Source organism: Microcaecilia unicolor, chromosome 14 (genome assembly GCF_901765095.1).
Source record: "Microcaecilia unicolor chromosome 14, aMicUni1.1, whole genome shotgun sequence".
NCBI lineage: Eukaryota > Metazoa > Chordata > Amphibia > Gymnophiona > Siphonopidae > Microcaecilia > Microcaecilia unicolor.
The window spans coordinates 38,815,010-38,837,571 of record NC_044044.1 but is presented as its reverse complement, the minus strand read 5'-3'; the positions used below and the strand labels follow the sequence as shown (position 1 = coordinate 38,837,571).

At 41.9% G+C, this 22,562-nt stretch overlaps 1 protein-coding gene across 2 annotated transcripts in view; it reads right to left on the bottom strand.

The window, feature by feature from the left end:
* Positions 1-15,632, bottom strand: part of MTX1 (metaxin 1) — a 28,543-nt gene extending 12,911 nt beyond the window's left edge. Inside the window, exon 1 of one of the 2 annotated variants that reach the window (XM_030188159.1) lies at positions 15,511-15,632. In XM_030188159.1, coding sequence (XP_030044019.1) covers positions 15,511-15,591 — 81 coding nt within the window. In that variant the 5' untranslated portion in view covers positions 15,592-15,632. The remainder of the gene's footprint in view (positions 1-15,510) is intronic. The other variant, XM_030188158.1, reaches the window with a different exon arrangement.
* Between the last annotated feature and the right edge of the window lie 6,930 nt (positions 15,633-22,562).

The window sequence follows — 22,562 nt, the reverse complement described above, 5'->3', positions numbered from 1 at the left end:
GGCAGAAGTTCCCAGCCCAGGAAACAGGGAATTCTGTGGTTAGCGTAATCTTGGTGCATCTGTGAAATCCTGCGAGTAATTACAGCCTGGGTTGCAAAGTTCTGCCCTGCCCTCTCTCTCTCTCTGCTGCTGCCACATGTCTGCAGATGTTTTCCTGAGGTCCCAGCAAGGACCTTCCTCTGTGCCGATCTCATGCAGGCATACAGGGGCCAGTCTAATGCCTAAGGGGTAGTGTCAAACACCGCCATGCAGGCAACCCAGGGCAGCTTCTTGCTCCCTAGACTACCTAGGATCAGGGATGTTACAAAGGGAGGGAAATGGGCCTTGATATACCGCCTTTCTGTGGTATTTTGCAACTACATTCAAAGCGGTTTACATATATAATACAGGGGCAATGGAGGGTTAAGTGACTTGCCCAGAGTCACAAGGAGCTGCAGTGGGAATTGAACCCAGTTCCCCAGGATCAAAGTCCGCTGCACTAACCACTAGGCTACTCCTCCACTCCACAAAGGCAGCGTTCATTGCCCCTGCGGAAGGAGGGAGTCCAAATCATTATTCAATGGCGACACCTACTGGCTAGGCCAATGGTGCACCTACAGAATAGTACCCTGTAGCTGCGGAGTGAGGATAGTGGCTGGAATGACTGGAGCAGTATCTAGGAAAATCTTTTGTAATTAGGAGCAACTTTGGCTTGTCATGACTGTTCACCTAACACAATTCTCAGCCTTGCATTTCATCCCATTTTAAACGGACTCTCCACCCACACCCCCTGTGACAGTTCACAGGATAATTTATAGCGGATACAGGCTAGATGAAATCTTTTGGGTACCTGTCAATATCTATATTGTAATACTGACTTTTTGTACATGGAGGGCCTGCTGGGAACTGGCGAGAGCAGGACGGAGGCTGGAAGGAAAACCAGTGAATGCAAAGTGGAGGCCAGTGGGAGAACTGGCAAGGGTTACATTTTCGATGTTGGTGTTGACATATAGCACCCTGGAGCAGGAGAAGCCTAGCTGAGGTGCTACAGGCTGAATCGGCCTGGCCAGGGCTTTCGGAAGTCAGGATATGTAAAGGCCTACCTGTTTGATGCTGCTTTTAATTCCTAACTTGTCACCTGCTCGTAACCTTATCTTGTCTTCCTCTCTTCAATAGTCCCTTTCCCTATGTGTCCTTCTGTCTGTCCTACCCTTATTGGTCCTGTCTGTCCTGATTTAGATTGTAAGCTCTTTTGAGCAGGGACTGTCTGTTCTTCATGTTCAATTGTGAAGCGCTGCGTACGACTGGTAGTGCTATAGAAATGATTTATAGTAGTAGTAGTAGTAGTAGATGACATCTACTCAATGCAAAGACTTACTGAAGAAAGATTGGAAAGAAAGATTACAGAAAATTTCACCACTAGATGCGGAGCGGAGAGATCTTGGCAGAGGGCTGCATCAAGATATTAGCTGGGGGTTGTCAGCTATAGTTTTGAATTGATGTTTTAGACTTTTCTTGCTTCAGTTATGCAAGTTGTGTTACTGTTTATTTGTATAAAATTTATGGATGCAAGTTAAATAAAGACAAAGGACTATTCGGTGAGAGCAGAGGGAAAACGGAGCACAGAGAAAGGGGGCAATGGCATCAAAGGGGATCTGGAGGTTAACCAGGCTACTTTTTGTAACCTGACCTTGGTCTCCAGGCACAAACAGCCAGTTGGGTTTTCAGGATATCCACAATGAGTATGCATCAGAGTTACCTGCAAATCTCTCTCATGATTGTTCCTTATGGACATCCTGAAAAGTGCCCCTGGGTTGAGAACCCCTGCCTAACAGCTTCTTTCTCTGTAATTGTGTCTCTGCACAGCTCCCTGTTAGGGATTTTGTTTTTCTCTCTCCTCAATAATTAAAAAAGAAAAGTGATTTCATTGTAAGAAAGGGCCTTTCTCAAGGTCCTGACAAGTTCAAAAGGAAATGAAAATCATCTTCCAGAGCAAGAAAGAAATTGCAGAGGAGGGGAGCGTGGGGTAAGGAGCAGGAGACCCCACGTGCCTCCAGTAATAGAGCCAGTGAAGTGCTCCGACGTGAGCTCATGGTTTTCATTAGAAACGGTTGCAGGCTAAGGAAAAACAGTTACAGCTCTCCGAGGACGCCATGAAGCATTCTCGCCAAAGAAAGGCCTACATGTTTATTTTGTGGCTCTTGGTGAGAGCATATTTACAAGAAACATCAAGCCAGGATCTCCCAAACAGAAGATGGATGAATTGTGGCCTGTGTGACAGGGATTTGGGACACTGTTGAAACCACAGGCTGCTCGACACGTGGAGGTCTTACTGGTGCGGTGGAATCTGTAAACCATGGGAGTCTGAGCTCAGAAGGAGGATGAGTCCAAATGTTTCTAAACGAGGGTGTGGTAGCCAGCTCTGAGTAAAACAAGCTAAGATGGGGGCATTTATCCACCTGGGGGTGGTTTAGTGTCAGTAAATTATCCGCAATCAAACAAGGCTGTCATTAGCAGGACAAGAGACATTGGAAATATTTATAGCACTTTCCTCTGGGCCTCAGCTCAACCCATCTGGCTTCTATTCTAGTCCTAGCTTAGATTTTGCTGTATCTGTAAATGGATTCACTGTGTATTACAAGGCAAGAAACATCTCAATTAGCTGGAATTGCAGGCGTTAATTAATAACATTAGTCAAACCATATTTATCTCTGAAAATAATAAAGACTCCAATTGCTCTCTGAATAGAAAATAAGACTGAATAGACCTAACCTGATGCTGTATATTATTCCAAATTTTTGCTCCAAGATATTGAAAAGAATTAAGCAAATACTTGGAAACGCCAGCAGACTGGAGTTGATCGAGAAGCTCGCCCTGTAGATAAGACAGGCTGCATTTTGACCTGCTAAACTTTTAATGGTCATACAAGCTATTTCAAACTTTACACGTGAATAAACTGGAAGCCAATTTAATCTTTCAAGAAGGGGAGAAACTCTTATCGAATCTACTTGCTTTCAGAATCAGTCTAGCAGCAGTATTCTGTGCAAACGTTTTGAAGTTAATCCTCCATTTGTATTTCTCATCCGGAAATGGCGATCGCCATTACGGAATAATGTAAGCCACATTGAGCCTGCAAATAGGTGGGAAAATGTAGGCTACAAATGCAACAAATAAATAAAATATAAACAATTACAATAATCTGAACATGGCAAGAGGACTGATTGAGCTACAGCCCAAAAGCATAATCTGCTTAAACTAGACTGTATTGCTCTTAGCTGATGCAATCTGAAATTCAATATTTTTTTGCCAAGGCTTCAGATTTGCTCATCACAAGATAGATATGAATCAAGTATAACACCTACGATTTTAGACCTATTAGTTATCTGCAAAACATCCCCATAACCAATTTCAAACTTTTCTTAGGTAATGAATCATAATCAGCAGACCACACGATGTTTGTCTTTTGCTTATTCAGCTTCAGAAAACTGGCACCAGCCCGTGGCTCAATCAAGTTAATTAATTAACATAAATAAAGTGTTTTTAAAAGTATCCAAAGCAGGACATAGTAAAAAGATGTCATCCGCATATTTCATTATTTGTGATCCAAGAGATGATAACTAAGCACCTAACGGTCTCATATAAATGTTAAGCAACAGTGGAGACAAAGAAGACACCTGGGATTCTCCACAACCAGCAGCCAGGAATCAGAAAAAAAACAACAACATTTTTATATACCAGATAAGATCTTTTTCCCCCAAACTCTGAAAACCATTTCAGTACCTTTCCCCCCAATACCCAATTCTGCAAGCCTGTACAACAACAAAGAATGGTCTACAGCATCGAAGGCCGCAGAGATATCAAATTGCAGTAGAAGTGCCTGACCTCCTCTACTCAAGATATTTCTGATTTCTGAAGTTAAAGAAGTAAGGTCTCGGAACTCTATGAAGGACGAAATCCATGTAGTGTGTAATTGCAAACAATCATTAGAAAGAATAAACTTAAGAAATTGATGACAGACCAGAAATTCTAAAAGCTTTGCAATGCACGGTATTCTCGCTACTGGTCAGTAATTATCTACCTGACATAGATCAGAGTTAGTAGATTTAGGAATGGGTGTAACAGTGGTGTAGCTACATGGGGCCTGCCCCCCCCCCCCCAATTTCCTCCGGGCCCCTGGTTTTGCTGGCAGGGGTCCCCAACCTCCGCCAGCTGAACCCTTGTCCAGCGCCAATCTCTGGACCCACCGTGTTGCCTGCCCTGCTCTCCCTTCTCCCTCACATCCTGCACGCTCCTTTTAGTGAAATTGAGCATTCCCAGCAGAATGGGAGCAGAGCTGCTGGGAATGCGTAAAATTAAGCATAGACTTCCCATACCATGCCCACATTATGCAGAGGCTTGTGAAATTCTATACGATGCAGAAACAGCTTTATAAAATGAATCCCCACATTTCTAACAGCACCAACTATCCAGGATAACATCTGCTTAAGACTGTCTGCCAGCTTACATTTGCATATCCACACATACAATAACCATCTTAGCACACACCAAAACCGACAGCCATTCCCAGTACGATACCTCGGTTGTTTGGGTGGGTCTGCTATTTTCACAATCGAGGTAAAAGCAGCTGCCCTGTGAAATATTTTCCTGAACCTCAGAGGAAACTAGGCCTGTTTTATTTATTTAAATATCTTTTTAAGCAAAACTTGTTTCCATGCTCCCGTGTGCACTGCAGCTCTGAACAGTGGACTTTATTGATACCAAACGAGGTCCACCCAGAAGCTTCCTCCTGCCTGACCACTTCACTCCTCAACTTCTCACCACAGACAGATGGAAATCTTTTGCAGGCGCCCAGCAACCTCTCCCCAGAAATATGTGCATCCCCTGAATGGACAAGTGTACTGACTACGCAGCAGCAGCAGTTTGTCCCACTGCTCTGGAACAAACCCGGGCATCGCTTTGCTGTTCAGCATCAGCACTGGGAGATGAACTAGGTATCAGAGCCCCTAAAGTCCAGCAGACTTCCAACATGTATATAGTGGTGCGGTAGCCGTGTTAGTCCACTTTTAAAGGTAATCAATAGAAATCAAACAAAACAAAACAAGGAAAAGAAAATAAGATGATACCTTTTTTTTTTGGACATAACTGTCTTAGCACACACCAAAATCGACAGCCATTCCCAGTACGATACCTCGGTCGTTTGGGTGGGTATTAAATGTATTAAGTTATGTCCAATAAAAAAGGTATCATCTTATTTTCTTTTCCATGTTTTATTTCTATTGATAACATTTATATAAAAATCACATGTACAATTAACTGTATGCGCCAGCTCAAATACTCAAAATATCCACTTTCTGCACGGATTAGTTCTTCTTTCAATATTATTCCCAGATGTATGACCATGGAACAAAAGATTTGTATAATATAGACACAAGATTATACATCTGTGTAAATAAAGATATATACAGAAAGGGGGATTATACACACATCTGTGTAATACAGACATAGGATTAACACGTGTGTAACTATACAGAAAGGGGGATTATATACATTTACACATGCATATAATCCTGTGTCTATATTGTACAGATGTGTATAATCTCCCTTTCTATATATATATATATATATATATATATATAGAGAGAGAGAGAGAGAGAGAGAGAGAGAGAGAGAGAGAGAGAGAGAGAGAGAGAGAGAGAGAGAGAGAGAGAGAGAGAGAGAGAGAGAGAGAGATACACATATATATATAATCCTGTGTCTTTTTTTATAGAAAAAGAGGAATTATACACATCTGTACAATATAGACACAAGATTATATATATATATATACACATATACACATACACACACTCAACCTCATGGAAAACTAGGCCACCACTGTCAAACAAACTGAACCGAGACAAAACCAAACTCATGGTTTTATCTAGCGTGCACAATCCCACTACTTACCGAACCCTCATAATAGATCAACAATCTTATACAATCAAAACACAAATAAAAATACTAGGAATCATTCTCAACAAACATCTGACCTTTGAAGACCAAGCTGCCACAATCATGTCAAGAAGCTTCAAAACACTATGGAAACTGAGAAGAATCAGAGACTATTTCCCCAGACAGTCATTCCGCCTTGTAGAACAGACGCTGATATTGTCCCAACTAGACTACTGTAATGCAGCATATGTAGGCTGCAAAGAAAACCTACTAAGATCATTGCAAACTGTCCAAAACACAGCAGCAAGACTGATATTCAAAAAGTCGAAATATGATAGAGCAACTGCACTACTCATAATGCTACATTGGCTCCTATCAAGGCCAGACTATTTTTCAAAACAAGCACGATCATCTTCAAAATACTGTTTAGTATGTCACTGGACTACATACTAGACATGATCAAACTAGCAGCAAGAAATGCAAACCCAGGAACCAGAGGTTATCTACAACTTCACCTGTCCTACTGCAAAAATGTCCTATACAAGTCCACCTACATGGCAGGATTTAGCTACCTGGTGGAACTCAATTCCCATAGTCATAAGAAGCATCATGAACTACCTCCAATTCAGAAAAGACCTAATGACCTACCTCTTCAGGAAATTCTATGAGTAAAATATGCACTAATTATTCTGGAACAACAATACACAACACAACCTCTAACTGTAACGCATCTTTTCATTTAAGAAATGAACTAAGACATATCTTCTCAAGAAATCCACTGACTATTCCATATGCACTAATAGTTATCTTGCCAACCACTGTAAAACACAGCATCATACAATCTTGTAAATGTAATTGAATCAATGTAATCTCTAACAACTGTTAAATTGTAAGCCACATTGAACTGAAACTTGATTTTGGATAACTGTGGGATACAAATATGAATACATAAATATTTCTACATCTATAAGAATTATATGAAATAATGAACTCGATCAAATTGGGCATCTAATTTTAAATTAAAACTCAAAACTGAAGAAACTAAGTTTAAGTAGTAACTAACCATCATCACCCTATAAATCTTAAAAATGTTACATTAGAAAACATCATTTATCCCCTTGACTCATCAATGAAAAAAATTAGGGATCACGATTAATTGCTTACCCTGAAACTCAAGTTTCTAACATGGTCTCATGTCTTTAATTCACTTTGCAAACTAAAGAGGTCAAGACCTTTACTCTTTGGTTCAATCCCTAAAACTAACAAAATTTGACTGTACTGCAAATCAATTTTTGCAGGAATTAAAGATGGCCTTATCAAAAAATTACAAACTGCTCAAAATATCGCTGCACGCCTTAAATGTAGATCACCTCGCTTCACCAAAGCAATTCCTCTTTTATATAACCTACACTGGTTACTAATAAAAGATAGAGTACTGTACCTTTCAAGTTCTGTGTTTTTATTCACCAAATTCTACGTGGTTCTGCTCCATCATACATGAACAATCTCACTGAATTACCCCCACGTAATGCCGTATCAGCATTCAGAGAATATCTCATTCTGCATTTCCCTATTTGTAGGAATTTAATCTATAAAACAATTCACAATGCCAGTTTCTCATATCAAAGTACTAACATTTGAAATTCTCTACCAAAAACCTACTGAAAACTCATTTTTTTTCAATTTAGCCTTTCAGAAAACAAAGAATTCTATTTGAACATTATCCATTCATACAATTAATTTCACTTCTTCTTTCCTCCCTAATCCTATGTAGCCCTAATTGTAACCATATTTATTCATCTTCACTTCTTTGTTTACAAACTTAATTATGATTTAATATTCTTCTCTTTCCATCTACCCTTAAGAACAGTTGCATCCAGGTTAATTCACCATATATGTTATATTTGTTTTACAAAGCCAATGTTATAGCATTATTTATTGTACTTTATAATCTGTTCATATAATTTTTAATATGTATCATTTATTTATTGCATTTGTATCCCACATTTTCCCACCTCTTTGCAGGCTCAATGTGGCTTACAATACATCATGAGTAATGGAAATATATTAGAAAATGGACATTTAGTGTTACAGAAGGATCTTGGGTAACATGATAATGATAAAACATGATAGTAGTATAACAAGCAACTATTATAAGACAGTTCTGAATATATGTGGGGGAGTTGTGTATATTCACATTGGTTGATCTTTGTGGTAAGCCTTCTTAAAGAGATGGATCTTCAATAGTTTGCGGAAGTTCGTTAGTTCGTAAATCGTTTTTATATTGCGCAGCAATGCATTCCATAACTGTGTGCTCAAGTAGGTAAAGTTTGACGCGTGCATTACTTTGTATTTTAGACCTTTGCAGTTAGAGAAGTGCAGATTCAGGAATGTGCGGGATGATCTTTTGACATTCCTGGGTGGTAGGTCTATCAGGTCTCACATGTAGGCTGGTGCATCTCCGTGTATGATTTTGTGAACTAGGGAGCATATCTTGAACGTGATGCGTTCCTTAAGTGGGAGCCAGTGTAGTTTCTCTCGTAGGGGTCTAGCACTTTCATATTTTGTTTTGCCGAATATGAGTCTGGCTGCAGTATTCTGGGCTGTTTGAAGTTTCTTGATTATTTGCTCTTTATAGCCGGCGTAGAGTGCGTTGCAGTAGTCTAGATGACTGAGCACCATTGATTGTACCAGGTTACGGAAAACAGTCCTTGGGAAGAAAGGTCTTACTCTTTTTAATTTCCACATTGAGTGGAACATCTTCTTGGTTGTGCTTTTCACGTGGTTCTTGAGTGTTAGGTGTCGATCGATGGTAACTCCAAGAATTTTTAGGGTATCCGAAATTGGAAGGTTCAGATTTGGTGTGTTAATGGCGGTAAATTTGTTCTTATTATGTTGAGAGGTGAGTATTAGGCATTGGGTTTCTTTCTGCATTAAGTTTCAGCCGAAATGCATCCGCCCATGAATGCATGATATGAAGACTGGCTGATGTCGTTGGAAATCTCCTTTAGATCTTGTTTAAATGGGATGTAGATCGTTACGTCGTCTGCGTATATGTATGGGTTGAGGTTTTGATTTGATAGTAGTTTGGCCAAGGGTATCATCATTAAGAGTTGAATAGAGTCGGTGAGAGGGGGGATCCCTGTGGGACTCCGCATTCAGGTATCCATGTGGCTGAGGTGGTCAAGTTAGATGTCACTTGGTATGATCGTGTGGTTAGGAATCCCTTGAACCAATTGAGAACGTTGCCTCCAATTCCGAAGTACTCAAGGATATGTAGTACTACTACTACTATTTAGCATTTCTATAGCGCTACAAGGCGTACGCAGCGCTGCACAAACATAGAAGAAAGACAGTCCCTGCTCAAAGAGCTTACAATCTAATAGACAAAAAATAAAGTAAGCAAATCAAATCAATTAATGTGAACGGGAAGGAAGAGAGGAGGGTAGGTGGAGGCGAGTGGTTACAAGTGGTTATGAGTCAAAAGCAATAGTATTCCATGATCAACCACATTGAAAGCGCTTGACATGTCCAATTGTAGAAGTAGTATGTTCTTTCCAGTTGCAATTTGTTTGAATTTGGTCATGAGAGTGACTAGTACTGTTTCAGTACTGTGGTTAGACCGAAATCCTGATTGGGAGTCGTGGAGTATTGAGAATTTATTTAAATAGTTTGTGAGTTGTTTGGTCACCAACCCTTCCGTTAGCTTGTTTATTAAGGGTATGGATGCTACTGGCCTGTAGTTGGTTAGTTCACTGTCACTTTTCTTTGTGTCTTTGGGTATGGGGGTGAGTAGAATGTTTCCTTTCTCCTTTGGGAAGAGCCCATTTTGTAACATATAATTCAAGTGTTTCGTTATGTCTGTTATGAATTGTTGAGGAGCGGATGTCATAAGGTTGTTTGGACATATGTCTAGTTTGCAATGAGATTTGGCAAATCTTTTGAGCGTTTGGGAGACGGTATCCTCTGATAGTGTCTCGAAATTGGTCCAAGTTCTGTCTGCTGGGTAAATTCCAGGGTCTGGGTCTAGACAGTCTAGGAGTTCAGCATATCGAATCTGAGTCACTCGGGCTAATGTGGGGTAAATTTAATTAATACATACATACTGTCTAGGGTTAGCATATGTCTGGGTTTACCTGGACATGTCCTCTTTTCAAGGACACCACGGGGCATCCGGGTGGGTTTTGCCAGCCTGCCCATTTGTCCGGGTTTGTGAGCTGGCTGGTGGGTGGGCCAGTGGTGGCCTTGCGAGACTTCTGCAAGTCTTGCGAGGCTGCCGCTGGAACTCTCAGTAGCCATTTTGAAGTAGCGCCAGCAGTGAGTGATCAGCAGCAGCAATGGGCAAAAAAGAGGGGGCTCTTTCCTGCCGTGAAGATGGTACTAGACCACCAAGCACAATAAGGTACGGGGAGGGGATATGGATGGAGTCATGTGGGTGGGTGGCGGGAGCTGTAAAAAAAAAAAAAGGTGGGTGGAGGGAGGCTGGAAAAAAGATTGAGGAGGGGACATAAATGGGGAAAAGGGAGAAAAAAAGAGGGGAATACATAGAAGATGAAGAGGAGAGGGAGATATGCTGCTCATGGATGGGAGGGAAAAGAAAAGGGGACAAGCTCATGAAATGTACATTTCTAAGCATTTTATGAGCATGTCATGTTCATTTTGTATTTAGCACGGAAAAAATGCATTTCTGTTACTTTACCAGTATTTTTCCTGCTTACAGAATGTGACTGGGGGAGGGGGTAAAGGTGACACTGCAATGTGGGAACACGGTGTGACAGGGGTAGGGCTGGGGTGTGAAAGCGGTGTGGTGTAGCAGAGTTGGGGTGTGGCGAGGTGGGCTGAATTTTATTGTGTCCTCTTTTTTGTCATGAAAAATATGCTAACCCTAATCCTGTCTCTATATTGTACAGATAAGTATAATCTGTCTTTTTTCTATAATACAGATTTAGGATTATATGTGTGTGTGTATTATATATATATAAAGCCTTTTCTTGGTTGAGAGGTGCCCAGCTCTCCCACCGGTTGCCTTCTCAGGTGCCGTGGAGGACTTGCAGCTCATCTGCATATCCTCGGAGCCTTCGCCAGAGTGACTCCCAGGTCCGTTCCGATCCACTCGGGACCTCTGCTCAAGGTGCCGCGCGCCTAACGGCGCGCGAAAGCTTTCCTTCTAATAAGTTCTGGGAGAAGAGGATATTTCTCTGGTAAGTGAACAAATTTTGCTTGTGCTTTCGGAACTTGAAGATTGGGGTTTAAAGGAGGAACTGTAAGTTAGTGATAGGCTGATATCCTTAATACTTTAGCAAGTTTTAAATTACGGAAAAACTCAAAAAACACTAAGATGGAGTCAGCAGTCCAGCAGCGAGAGGGGTGCTATCCAGTCTTTTGCATTGAGCGTCACATGTATGATTATCTCCCAATTGGTGAGGTGTCATATGTGTGTGCCCGATGCAAAGAGCTCCTAGCTCTCAGAGAACGTGTCCGTTCCCTTGAGGCTAGAGTAGCAGACTTGATGGAGCTGAGGGAGACAGAGAGGTACATAGAGGAGACCTACAGGGATGTTGTAGAGAAGTCCCACCTCCAGTCAGGTAGCCCCTGTGCTACCTTGGAGGAGGGAGGTCTCCTAGAAGGAGAGCATCACCCTGGTGAAGTAGGAAGTACTCCTGTAGCCAGGACCTGCCCACCAGGGGATGTATTATCCTTTCGCACCGAGGATATATCTCCAAATGTTGCCCGGGAGGGAAAGGTTAGGACAGCTGTTGTACTTGGTGATTCGATCATTAGGCATATAGATAGCTGGGTGGCTGGTGGACGTGAGGATCGCCTGGTGACTTGCCTGCCTGGTGCGAAGGTGGCAGACCTCACGTGTCACCTAGATAGGATTCTAGATAGTGCTGGGGAGGAGTCCGCTGTCTTGGTACATGTGGGTACCAATGACATAGGAAAATGTGGGAGAGAGGTTCTGGAAGCAAAATTTAGGCTCTTAGGTAGAAAGCTGAAATCCAGATCCTCCAGGGTAGCATTTTCTGAAATGCTACCTGTGCCACGCGCAGGGCCCAAGAGACAGGCAGAGCTCCAGAGTCTCAATGCGTGGATGAGACGATGGTGCAGGGAGGAGGGCTTTAGATTTGTTAGGAACTGGGCAACATTCTGGGGAAGGGGGAGCCTATTCCGAAAGGATGGGCTCCATCTTAACCAGAGTGGGACCAGGCTGCTGGCATCGGCGTTTAAGAAGGAGATAGAGCAGCTTTTAAACTAGAAATGGGGGGAAGGCCGACAGTCGCTCAAAAGAGCATGGTTCGGGATAAGGTATCTTTCAAAGATATCACCATAACAGGGAAGATAGAGTATCCTGATAGTGAGGTTGCAAAAGAGATTGTAGTAGATCGGGTATCTTTAAATAACAATAAAAATCAGACAAAAGATTGCCAATTAATACTGTCAAGTACTAAGCATGATGTACTTAGGAACAACAAACATAGTTTGAAATGTCTATATGCGAATGCCAGGAGCCTAAGAAATAAGATGGGGGAGTTAGAATATATTGCACTAAATGAAAAATTAGATATAATAGGCATCTCTGAGACCTGGTGGAAGGAGGATAACCAGTGGGACACTGTCATACCGGGGTACAAATTATATCGTAGTGATAGGGTGAATCGGATTGGTGGAGGGGTAGCATTGTATATTAACGAGAGCCTTGAATCAAATAGATTGAAAATTCTGCAGGAAGCAAAACACTCCTTGGAATCACTGTGGATTGAAATTCCATGTGCAAAGGGGAAAAGGATAGTGATAGGAGTGTACTACCGTCCGCCTGGCCAGGACGAACAGACGGATGCGGAAATGTTAAAGGAAATCAGGGACGCAAACAAACTGGGCAACACAATAATAATGGGGGATTTCAATTACCCGCATATAGACTGGGTTAATGTAACATCTGTACACGCAAGGGACATAAGATTTCTTGATGAAATCAAGGACAGCTTCATGGAACAGCTAGTTCAGGAGCCGACAAGAGAAGGAAAAATACTAGACTTAGTCCTTAGTGGTGCTCATGATCTAGTGCAGGGGGTAACGATACGAGGGCCGCTTGATAACAGTGATCATAATATGATCGGTTTTGATATTGGCATTGAAGGAAGTGAAACTAGGAAATCAAGTACGCTAGCGTTTAACTATAGAAAAGGTGATTACGACAAAATGAGAAAAATGGTGAAAAAAAGACTGAAAGGAGCAGCTCGCAGAGTAAAAACTTGCATCAGGCGTGGATGCTGTTTAAAAACACCATCCTGGAGGTTCAGGACAAATATATTCCACGTATTAGAAAAAAGGGAAAAAAGACTAAACGTCAGCCGGCGTGGCTAAACAGTAAGATAAAGGAAATCATTAGAGCCAAAAAACAATCCTTCAGAAAGTGGAGAAGAGAACCAACTGAAAGTAACAGGATAGATCATAAGGAATGCCAAGCCAAATGCAAAGCGGAGATAAGGAGGGCAAAAAAGGACTTTGAGAAGAAATTAGCGTTGGAAGCAAAAATACATAGTAAAAACTTTTTTAGATACATTAAAAGCAGGAAACCGGCCAAAGAGTCGGTTGGGCCGCTGGACGAAAATGGTGTTAAAGGGGCGATCAAGGAGGACAAAGCCGTAGCGGAGAAATTAAATGAATTCTTTGCTTCGGTCTTCACCGAGGAGGATTTGGGGGGGACACCGGTGCCGGAAAGAATATTTGAAGCGGGGGAGTCGGAGAAACTAAACAAATTCTCTGTAACCTTGGAGGATGTAATGGGTCAGTTCAGCAAGCTGAAGAGTAGTAAATCACCGGGACCTGATGGTATTCATCCCAGAGTATTAATAGAACTAAAAAATGAACTTGCGGAGCTACTGTTAGAAATATGCAATCTGTCCCTAAAATCGAGTGTAATACCGGAAGACTGGAGGGTAGCCAATGTTACTCCGATTTTAAGAAAGGTTCCAGAGGAGATCCGGGAAATTATAGACCGGTGAGTCTGACGTCGGTGCCGGGCAAGATGGTGGAGGCTATTATTAAGAATAAAATTGCAGAGCATATACAAAACATGGACTGATGAGACAAAGTCAGCACGGATTTAGTGAAGGGAAGTCTTGCCTCACCAATCTAATGCATTTTTTTGAGGGGGTAAGCAAACATGTGGACAATGGGGAGCCGGTTGATATTGTATATCTGGATTTTCAGAAGGCGTTTGACAAAGTGCCGCACGAAAGACTCCTGAAGAAATTGCAGAGTCATGGAATCGGAGGTAGGGTATTATTATGGATTAAGAACTGGTTGAAAGATAGGAAGCAGAGAGTAGGATTGCGTGGCCAGTATTCTCAGTGGAGGAGGGTAGTTAGTGGGGTCCCGCAGGGGTCTGTGCTGGGTCCGTTGCTTTTTAATGTATTTATAAATGACCTAGAGATGGGAATAACTAGTGAGGTAATTAAATTCGCCGATGACACAAAATTATTCAGGGTCGTCAAGTCGCAGGAGGAATGTGAACGATTACAGGAGGACCTTGCGAGACTGGGAGAATGGGCGTGCAAGTGGCAGATGAAGTTCAATGTTGACAAGTGCAAAGTGATGCATGTGGGTAAGAGGAACCCGAATTATAGCTACGTCTTGCAAGGTTCCGCGTTAGGAGTTACGGATCAAGAAAGGGATCTGGGTGTCGTCGTCGATGATACGCTGAAACCTTCTGCTCAGTGTGCTGCTGCGCCTAGGAAAGCGAATAGAATGTTGGGTGTTATTAGGAAGGGTATGGAGTCCAGGTGTGCGGATGTTATAATGCCGTTGTATCGCTCCATGGTGCGACCGCACCTGGAGTATTGTGTTCAGTACTGGTCTCCGTATCTCAAAAAAGATATAGTAGAATTGGAAAAGGTACAGCGAAGGGCGACGAAAATGATAGTGGGGATGGGACGACTTTCCTATGAAGAGAGGCTGAGAAGGCTAGGGCTTTTCAGCTTGGAGAAGAGACGGCTGAGGGGAGATATGATAGAAGTGTATAAAATAATGAGTGGAATGGATCGGGTGGATGTGAAGCGACTGTTCACGCTATCCAAAAATACTAGGACTAGAGGGCATGAGTTGAAGCTACAGTGTGGTAAATTTAAAACGAATCGGAGAAAATTTTTCTTCACCCAACGTGTAATTAGACTCTGGAATTCATTGCCGGAGAACGTGGTACGGGCGGTTAGCTTGACGGAGTTTAAAAAGGGGTTAGATAGATTCCTAAAGGACAAGTCCATAGACCGCTATTAAATGGACTGGAAAAATTCCTCATTTTTAGGTATAACTTGTCTGGAATGTTTTTACGTTTGGGGAGCGTGCCAGGTGCCCTTGACCTGGATTGGCCACTGTCGGTGACAGGATGCTGGGCTAGATGGACCTTTGGTCTTTCCCAGTATGGCACTACTTATGTACTTATGTACATCTGTATAATATATAGACACAAAATTATACACGTGTGTAAATATTAACCCTGTGTCTATAATTGTACAGATGTGTATAGGGAAGCACATCCTCGCCTCTGCAGTTTGAGACTCACAATCCCGGGGGTCTCCTCTCCCTTTCCCCACTCACCAGCACGGCCAGGCAGTCCACGTCCACGCTTGGCAGCCCCCAGTCTCCCTTCCAACAGAACAGTTCCATGGGCGCCGCCATCTTCGCTCCTCCAGACGACACTGTAACTCCGCCCCCTCCTTCCGGGTACTCTTGTCAGACCACGCCCGCTCCCAGCAACCTCCGAGCCTATTCACACTAACAACCGATGGGACCTGAGCGAGGGGGTGGCGCCTGGAAAGCACCGCCTCCTGCTTCCAGATGTGTGGCCCCCGGACCACGCCCCGCTCCCCGCCCCTTCCCCTAGCAACATATTGTCTCGTGTCCTAGCAACCGCCCACCACTCCTTCCAAGTGTGAGGCCTCCACCCAAGGAGTGCAAGTGAGCCTATCTTGTCCACTTTAAGCAAGGAAGCCGGTTTGGTTAATCTCAGTTTCCGCTTCCTCGCGCATTCGTCATTGTCGTAAACTCAAAATAAAGCAATCAAACCTATGAGCTGCTACAGCCACATTGTCGTTTGGTTTTTTTTGTTGTTGCTCCATCTGATTCAATTGGATAGGCAGCGTCTTAAAAGGTGCACGATTTTTTTTTTTACTTATTGGACAGCTTTTTAATTTATTTCAAAGCTTCCCATATGTAGATATAAATATCATCACATAACATACATAACATAGTAGATGACGGCAGAAAAAGACCTGCACGGTCCATCCAGTCTGCCCAACAAGATAAACTCACCTGTGCTACTTTTTACCTGACCTTGATTTATCTAACAATTGAAGATCACTAAAACAGCTTTAAAATTATTATAGCTGCTAGTTGAAACAGCAATTTTAAACTCTGTATTTTCTGCTCATTTTTCTACACTAAAAAGTAAATAAATACACTATATACAGTACAAATGGCCAAATTTCAGTGAGGATATCCTGTTTCTTGATGGGTTCATTTTAAATGTTGTTGTAATCTGCCTTGGGAAGCCTGGTGTTATAAAGACGATGGAATATATTGAAATTAAATGGAAGAAGAATTAAACTCTCCTTTCATTGGGGCACATGGAATCACATCATCATCTGTTTTGTAGATGTTTACCTTTTAGCTGTATGTCTCTGTTGATCACCCCACCCCTCACCTATCCACACCCATCCTGTTAGAATATCAATGATATGCTTTGATGTCCCCATGCATACCTCCGACCCACCCCCATCCTCCCACCCTGTCAGACTGTCATAGTAATGCTTGAATGTTTTCACTTATATACACTGTCAGCTAGCACATTTGCTTATTTCCGATCTGAGGAAGAAGGGCAACCTTCGAAAGCTAATCAAGAAATGTATTAAGTTATGTCCAATAAAAAAGGTATCATCTTATTTTCTTTTCCATGTTTTATTTTGTTTGATTTCTATAGATTCTACATGGAATGTTGCTATTCCACTAGCAACATTCCATGTAGAAGTCGGCCCTTGTAGATCACCAATGTGGCCGCGCAGGCTTCTGCTTCTGTGAGTCTGACGTCCTGCACGTACGTGCAGGACGTCAGACTCACAGAAACAGAAGCCTGCGCAGGAATGTTGCTAGTGGAATAGCAACATTCCATGTAGAATGTCCAATAGTAGCAACATTCTATGTAGAATCTCCAATAGTATCTATTTTACTGTCATAGTAATGCTTGAATGTTTTCACTTATATACACTGTCAGCTAGCACATTTGCTTATTTCCGATCTGAGGACGAAGGGCGACCTTCGAAAGCTAATCAAGAAATGTATTAAGTTATGTCCAATAAAAAAGGTCTCATCTTATTTTCTTTTCCATGTTTTATTTTGTATGATTTCTATAGATTCTACATGGAATGTTGCTATTCCACTAGCAACATTCCATGTAGAAGTCGGCCCTTGTAGATCACCAATGTGGCCGCGCAGGCTTCTGCTTCTGTGAGTCTGACGTCCTGCACGTACGTGCAGGACGTCAGACTCACAGAAACAGAAGCCTGCGCAGGAATGTTGCTAGTGGAATAGCAACATTCCATGTAGAATGTCCAATAGTAGCAACATTCTATGTAGAATCTCCAATAGTATCTATTTTACTGTCATAGTAATGCTTGAATGTTTTCACTTATATACACTGTCAGCTAGCACATTTGCTTATTTCCGATCTGAGGAAGAAGGGCGACCTTCGAAAGCTAATCAAGAAATGTATTAAGTTATGTCCAATAAAAAAGGTCTCATCTTATTTTCTTTTCCATGTTTTATTTTGTTTGATTTCTATTGATAACCTTAAGAGTGGACTAACACGGCTACCACACTCCTCTACCTTTTAGATACACAAATGGATTATTCTGTTTTGAACATGTTTCAGGGGCAAGTGGTTTTATAAGTCAAATTGTTTCATGCAGATCTCTTTTGTTTAAACATAACTAGGGCTATAAGCCCCTAATGCAGCCCATTGGTTTTCTTATATTTTGTTCTTGTGATGACTTATACTGTGCCAAAACTTAAAACTCTTATCTCTATCTGGTCGATAATAAAAGGACACTATCCACCCTAAAAGGTTATTTTGTGGCTGTACATGAGAAATTGTGATATTGAATAAATAACTGTATGTTTGTGCCCTAGTCATGCATCCTAAGTTATGTAATCCTTTCAAGAAATCCAGTTAATCATTTAACTTATTCATGGAACATAACCACAGAGGCATGGTATGGTCGCAGTTTCAATATGGTAATACTAGGGCTCAGTTAAGGAACAGGTTATTTTGAGTTAGTCTTCACTGGACCAAGTTTGCTTTCCTTGTGCCATCACTATCCAGCAGGTAGGCAGTGTCTTAAAAGGTGGAAGATAAAGGATTTTTTAAAAACATTTATATCACACATTATCCCAAGCAAAGTGGAATTCAATGTGGCTTACATTTGAAAATATAGTGAGACAGAATAATTCAGTTTTATAATAGGAACAAATAGATGGATATGTCTGAAACATTTAACAAAGTTGAGATTAGCATATATACCCAACTGTGCATTTAAAAGTTTGTCCTTTAATGATACCACATGTTCAGAAATCACAGCCATAAATATAAGCAGTTATTCAAAGATTATCACATGTACACACCAGAACAAGCATTGCAAAAATAAACAACAGCTTCTACAGAGAACATCCAAAATGTAATTGTTATTTCCTTTTTTCCATCTTCCAAAATTCCAGACAGCAGATGTACAGATCAGCAGGGCCCAAAGCCCTCCAAAACAGGTAAAGTCAGAAACAACACAGTTTATACCTAATTGTTCAACCACCCTTAGGATTCACCTTTGGGTTTAAAAAGCAAACCATGTGTATGTAAGGTCTGGATACACAAATTAAAACAATCAAAGTTTAAAGCAAATGCCCATATATAATACATGGTAGCAATAATGAAGCAATGATTAAATATTCACATAGCAGGCAGCCTGAGCCCACAGATTTATTTTTCACTGAACATAATTAACTTTGTATGAACCTGGAGGCTAATAGTGTGCTGAACTGGACAATGTGGGCACATTTAGACTGACTCTAGACTTCTGCATGAAGGTAGCTCTGCCCTCATTAGTCAATCTATGCCTTTTAAATAATAGTAATAAAAATTTCAAGTGCATTTTTATAATATACCTCTGCAATCCACAAAAGAAAAGGAGCAAGTTCCCACATGCCATCTTTTGCTTTTCATCTAGGCACAGAAAAAAAAAAAGGATTTCAAATGTTCCCAGGTTTCAACCTAATTCATATTTAATGTGGGATATAAATGTCATAAATAAGTAAATAAATAGATAGATAGAAACTCTGAATGTTTTGAGCACCTAATTCTCATGAGATGATGTCTGTTTTAGTGGCTCTTTACCAGGAGAAAAAAAATCTCTGCATGAATATAACATGGCTTCCCTATAACTATCCCCTTCAAACGATTACAATTTATAACAAATTACTACTCTAGCTATGAAAAGTTATTCTGTTATTATACTTCTGTGTACGTCCGTATGTTGCAGAAGCCGGCATGTTTGAAAATATAAGTGAGATTAAATACAAATGCTACCAACAGTAAAGAACAACAACGTGGATGCAGCAGCTCATAAGTTTGCTTGCTTTGTTTTGAAAGTACAGCGATGTGATGGCTGCGTGGGGAAGGGGAAACTGAGACTGACCTCATTGGTTTCAACGTTTTGACCTCACTTGGTCTCCTGTCTATTAAACCTCATTGCCTCCACCCTTAGTAACCACCCGCTTATTTATTCTAGTTGTTCAGCACCGCCCCCTTCGTCCTATCTTGCAGCGCAGCTCAAGCACGTGTGCCAGAAGTCCGCCCCGCCCTCCTTCCTCGGGAGGATGTGGTGAGGTTATGACAGGGTGCTGAGCCTGGTGACTACAATTCCCCACAATGCACTGTTTCTAAAACCCGGCCTGGCTGAGTCTATGCTAGGTGAAGGAGTCATCATGGTGCATTTATGGTATTTTTAGCACTGGTTTCGGTGAGACAGAGACATGGGTCACGGAGAAACGTGACAGTATTATCTGTACAGGAAAGACAGGGTGGGAAGAAAGGGAGGGGGAGTGGCATTGTAGGTTAAAGACAATTACAAGACCTGGCACTGTGGGTCAATCTGGAAAAGACAATGGCAAATGTGCTTACATTGGTGTGATATACAGGCCTCCTTCACAGACAGAAGAAGAGGACAGAGATTTAATTGAAAACACTCAAAATATAGGTGTGAAAGGGGAAGTACTACTCATAGGTGATTTTAGAATGCCAGATGTTGATTGGGGTATCCCAATTGTGGGGTCTTTTAGGAGGGAGATCCTGGATTCTCTACAGGGGGGAACTATTCCAGCAGTTGGTAATAGAACCCACGTGGGATGGGGTCATACTGGACTTAGTGCTTTTTAATGGGAAGAGTGTTTCTGATGTTCCAATGGGTGACCATCTGGCATCCAGACACCGGATGACGTGGTTTAATAGTAAGATAGGTGTGGAGAGGGTTCCTTCAAAACTGAAGGTTCTAGACATCAAAAAGTTCACTTTCATCAGATGGGGGATTACCTCACGGAATTACTGTCTGGATGGGAACATCTGGAAGAAGTTGGAAAGCAGTGGGCAAAACTGAAAGGAGCTATTGTATGGGCAACAGACCTTTTTGTAAGGAAAGCAACTACAAGTACGAGAAAAGAAGGCCGCTTTGGTTCTCTAAAGTAGTAGCTGAAAAGGTGAAGGGGAGGAATATGCAGAAGCTGATATGGTTAAGGCAGAATTGCTTAACAAATATTTTTGTTCTGTGTTCACAGCTGTAGGGCCAGGAGCAGGACCACAGAAGACAAACACAAACAGAACAATACCATAGGTCCCGAGGCAACATGGTTTCACTAGAGGCAAGTCTTGTCAGACAAATTTCTTTGACTGGGTGCCCAGAGAGTTGGATCGAGGGAGAGCGCTAGATGTATTTAGATTTTAGCAAAGCCTTTGATACAGTTCTCCATAGACGACTAATATAAACTGAGTGCCATCGGTATGGACTCTAAAGTGACTGATTGGGTTAGGAACTGGTCGAGTGGAAGACGAGAGAAGGTAGTGGTAGATGGAGCTCATTCTGAGGAAAAGGATGTTCCCAATGCTGTGCTGCAAGGTTCAGTTCTTGGGACAGTTCTTTTTAACATTTTTGCCAGCAATATTGTTGAAGGACTGTCTGGTAAGGTTTATCTCTTTGTGGATGATATCAAAATCTGCAATAGGGTAGACACCCTTGATGGTGTGGATAACATGAGGAAGCCTTAGCGAAGCTAGAGGAATGGTCTGGAATCTGGCAGCTTACATTTAATGCTAAAAAAAAATTCAGGGTCATGCATTTGGGCTGCAAAAACCTAAGGTACAGTTTAGGGGGTGAAAGAACTTTTGTGCAAGGCAGAGGAGTGGGACTTGGGTGAGATCATATGTGATGATTCTCTGGTGGCCAAACAGGGTAGAAAAGGCGCCAGCGAAAGTTAGAAGGATGCTTGGGTGCATAGGGAGAGGAATGTCCAGTAGGAGTGAAAAGGTGCCCCTATATAAGACTGGCGAGACCTCGTTTAGGATGGAATCAGTCCAGAAGGTGGCTACTAAAATGGTCAGTGGTCTCTGTCACAAAGCATATGAGGACAGTCTTAAAGATCTCCATATGTATACTTTGGAAGAAAGGCGGAAGAGGGGAGATATGATAGAGACATTTAAATATCTATGTGGCATAAATGCACAGGAGGCGAATCTATTTCAATTGACAGGAAGCTCTGGAATGAGAGGCATAGGATGAAGGTGAAAGGAGATAGACTCAGAAGTAACCTGAGCAAATACTTCTTCACTGAAAGGGTGGTGAATTTGTGGAATGACCTCCTGGTGGAAGTGGTAGAGACGAAAACTGTATCTGAATTCAAGATAGCTTGGGACAAGTACATAGGATCTCTAAGGAAGTGACAGGGAGAGTAGGTGGCATGGATGTGCAGACTGGATAAGTCATATGGTCTTATTTCTGTCTGTTTCTAAGATAAGGCACTTCAAATCCCGCACTGCTTTGGGATACCAGTTCAAAACCAGAAGTGTCCCCGAATCTCCAGCTGGGAACTTGTTAATTTGGCATCTCTGAAGCCTGAAAGCTGCACTGGTTGTTCGACTTGGAGAGGGAGCTGGGCACCACTGCTCTAACTCCTCTTGGGATCTTAATGGAAGGGGGCAGCTGGCCAAGATACCCGGTTCCAGGAGGAAGATGTTTTGGTTAGTTCTGGTTTTGAATTTATAACCCAAAGCAGCAGCTACTTGTAGTCCCTGATTGAACTCGTTGAAATCAGCTCCGAAGGTCCCATAATGTACCATGATAAGGTTGCCTGAAATCCAGAACTGGTCTGCAATCTCACATCTGAAACTTCATAATTTGGCTGTATCTTATGTAGGGAAAAGCAGTAACCTCCTGGCTGCTTTCCCTCAAACTTTACCCAGCTTTAATTTTCCCAGGAGGTAGTTTGACTCAGGAGAGAGACCTTGGGGTGTTGGTGTCTGAGGATCTGAAGGTGAAGAAACAATGCAACATGGCGAC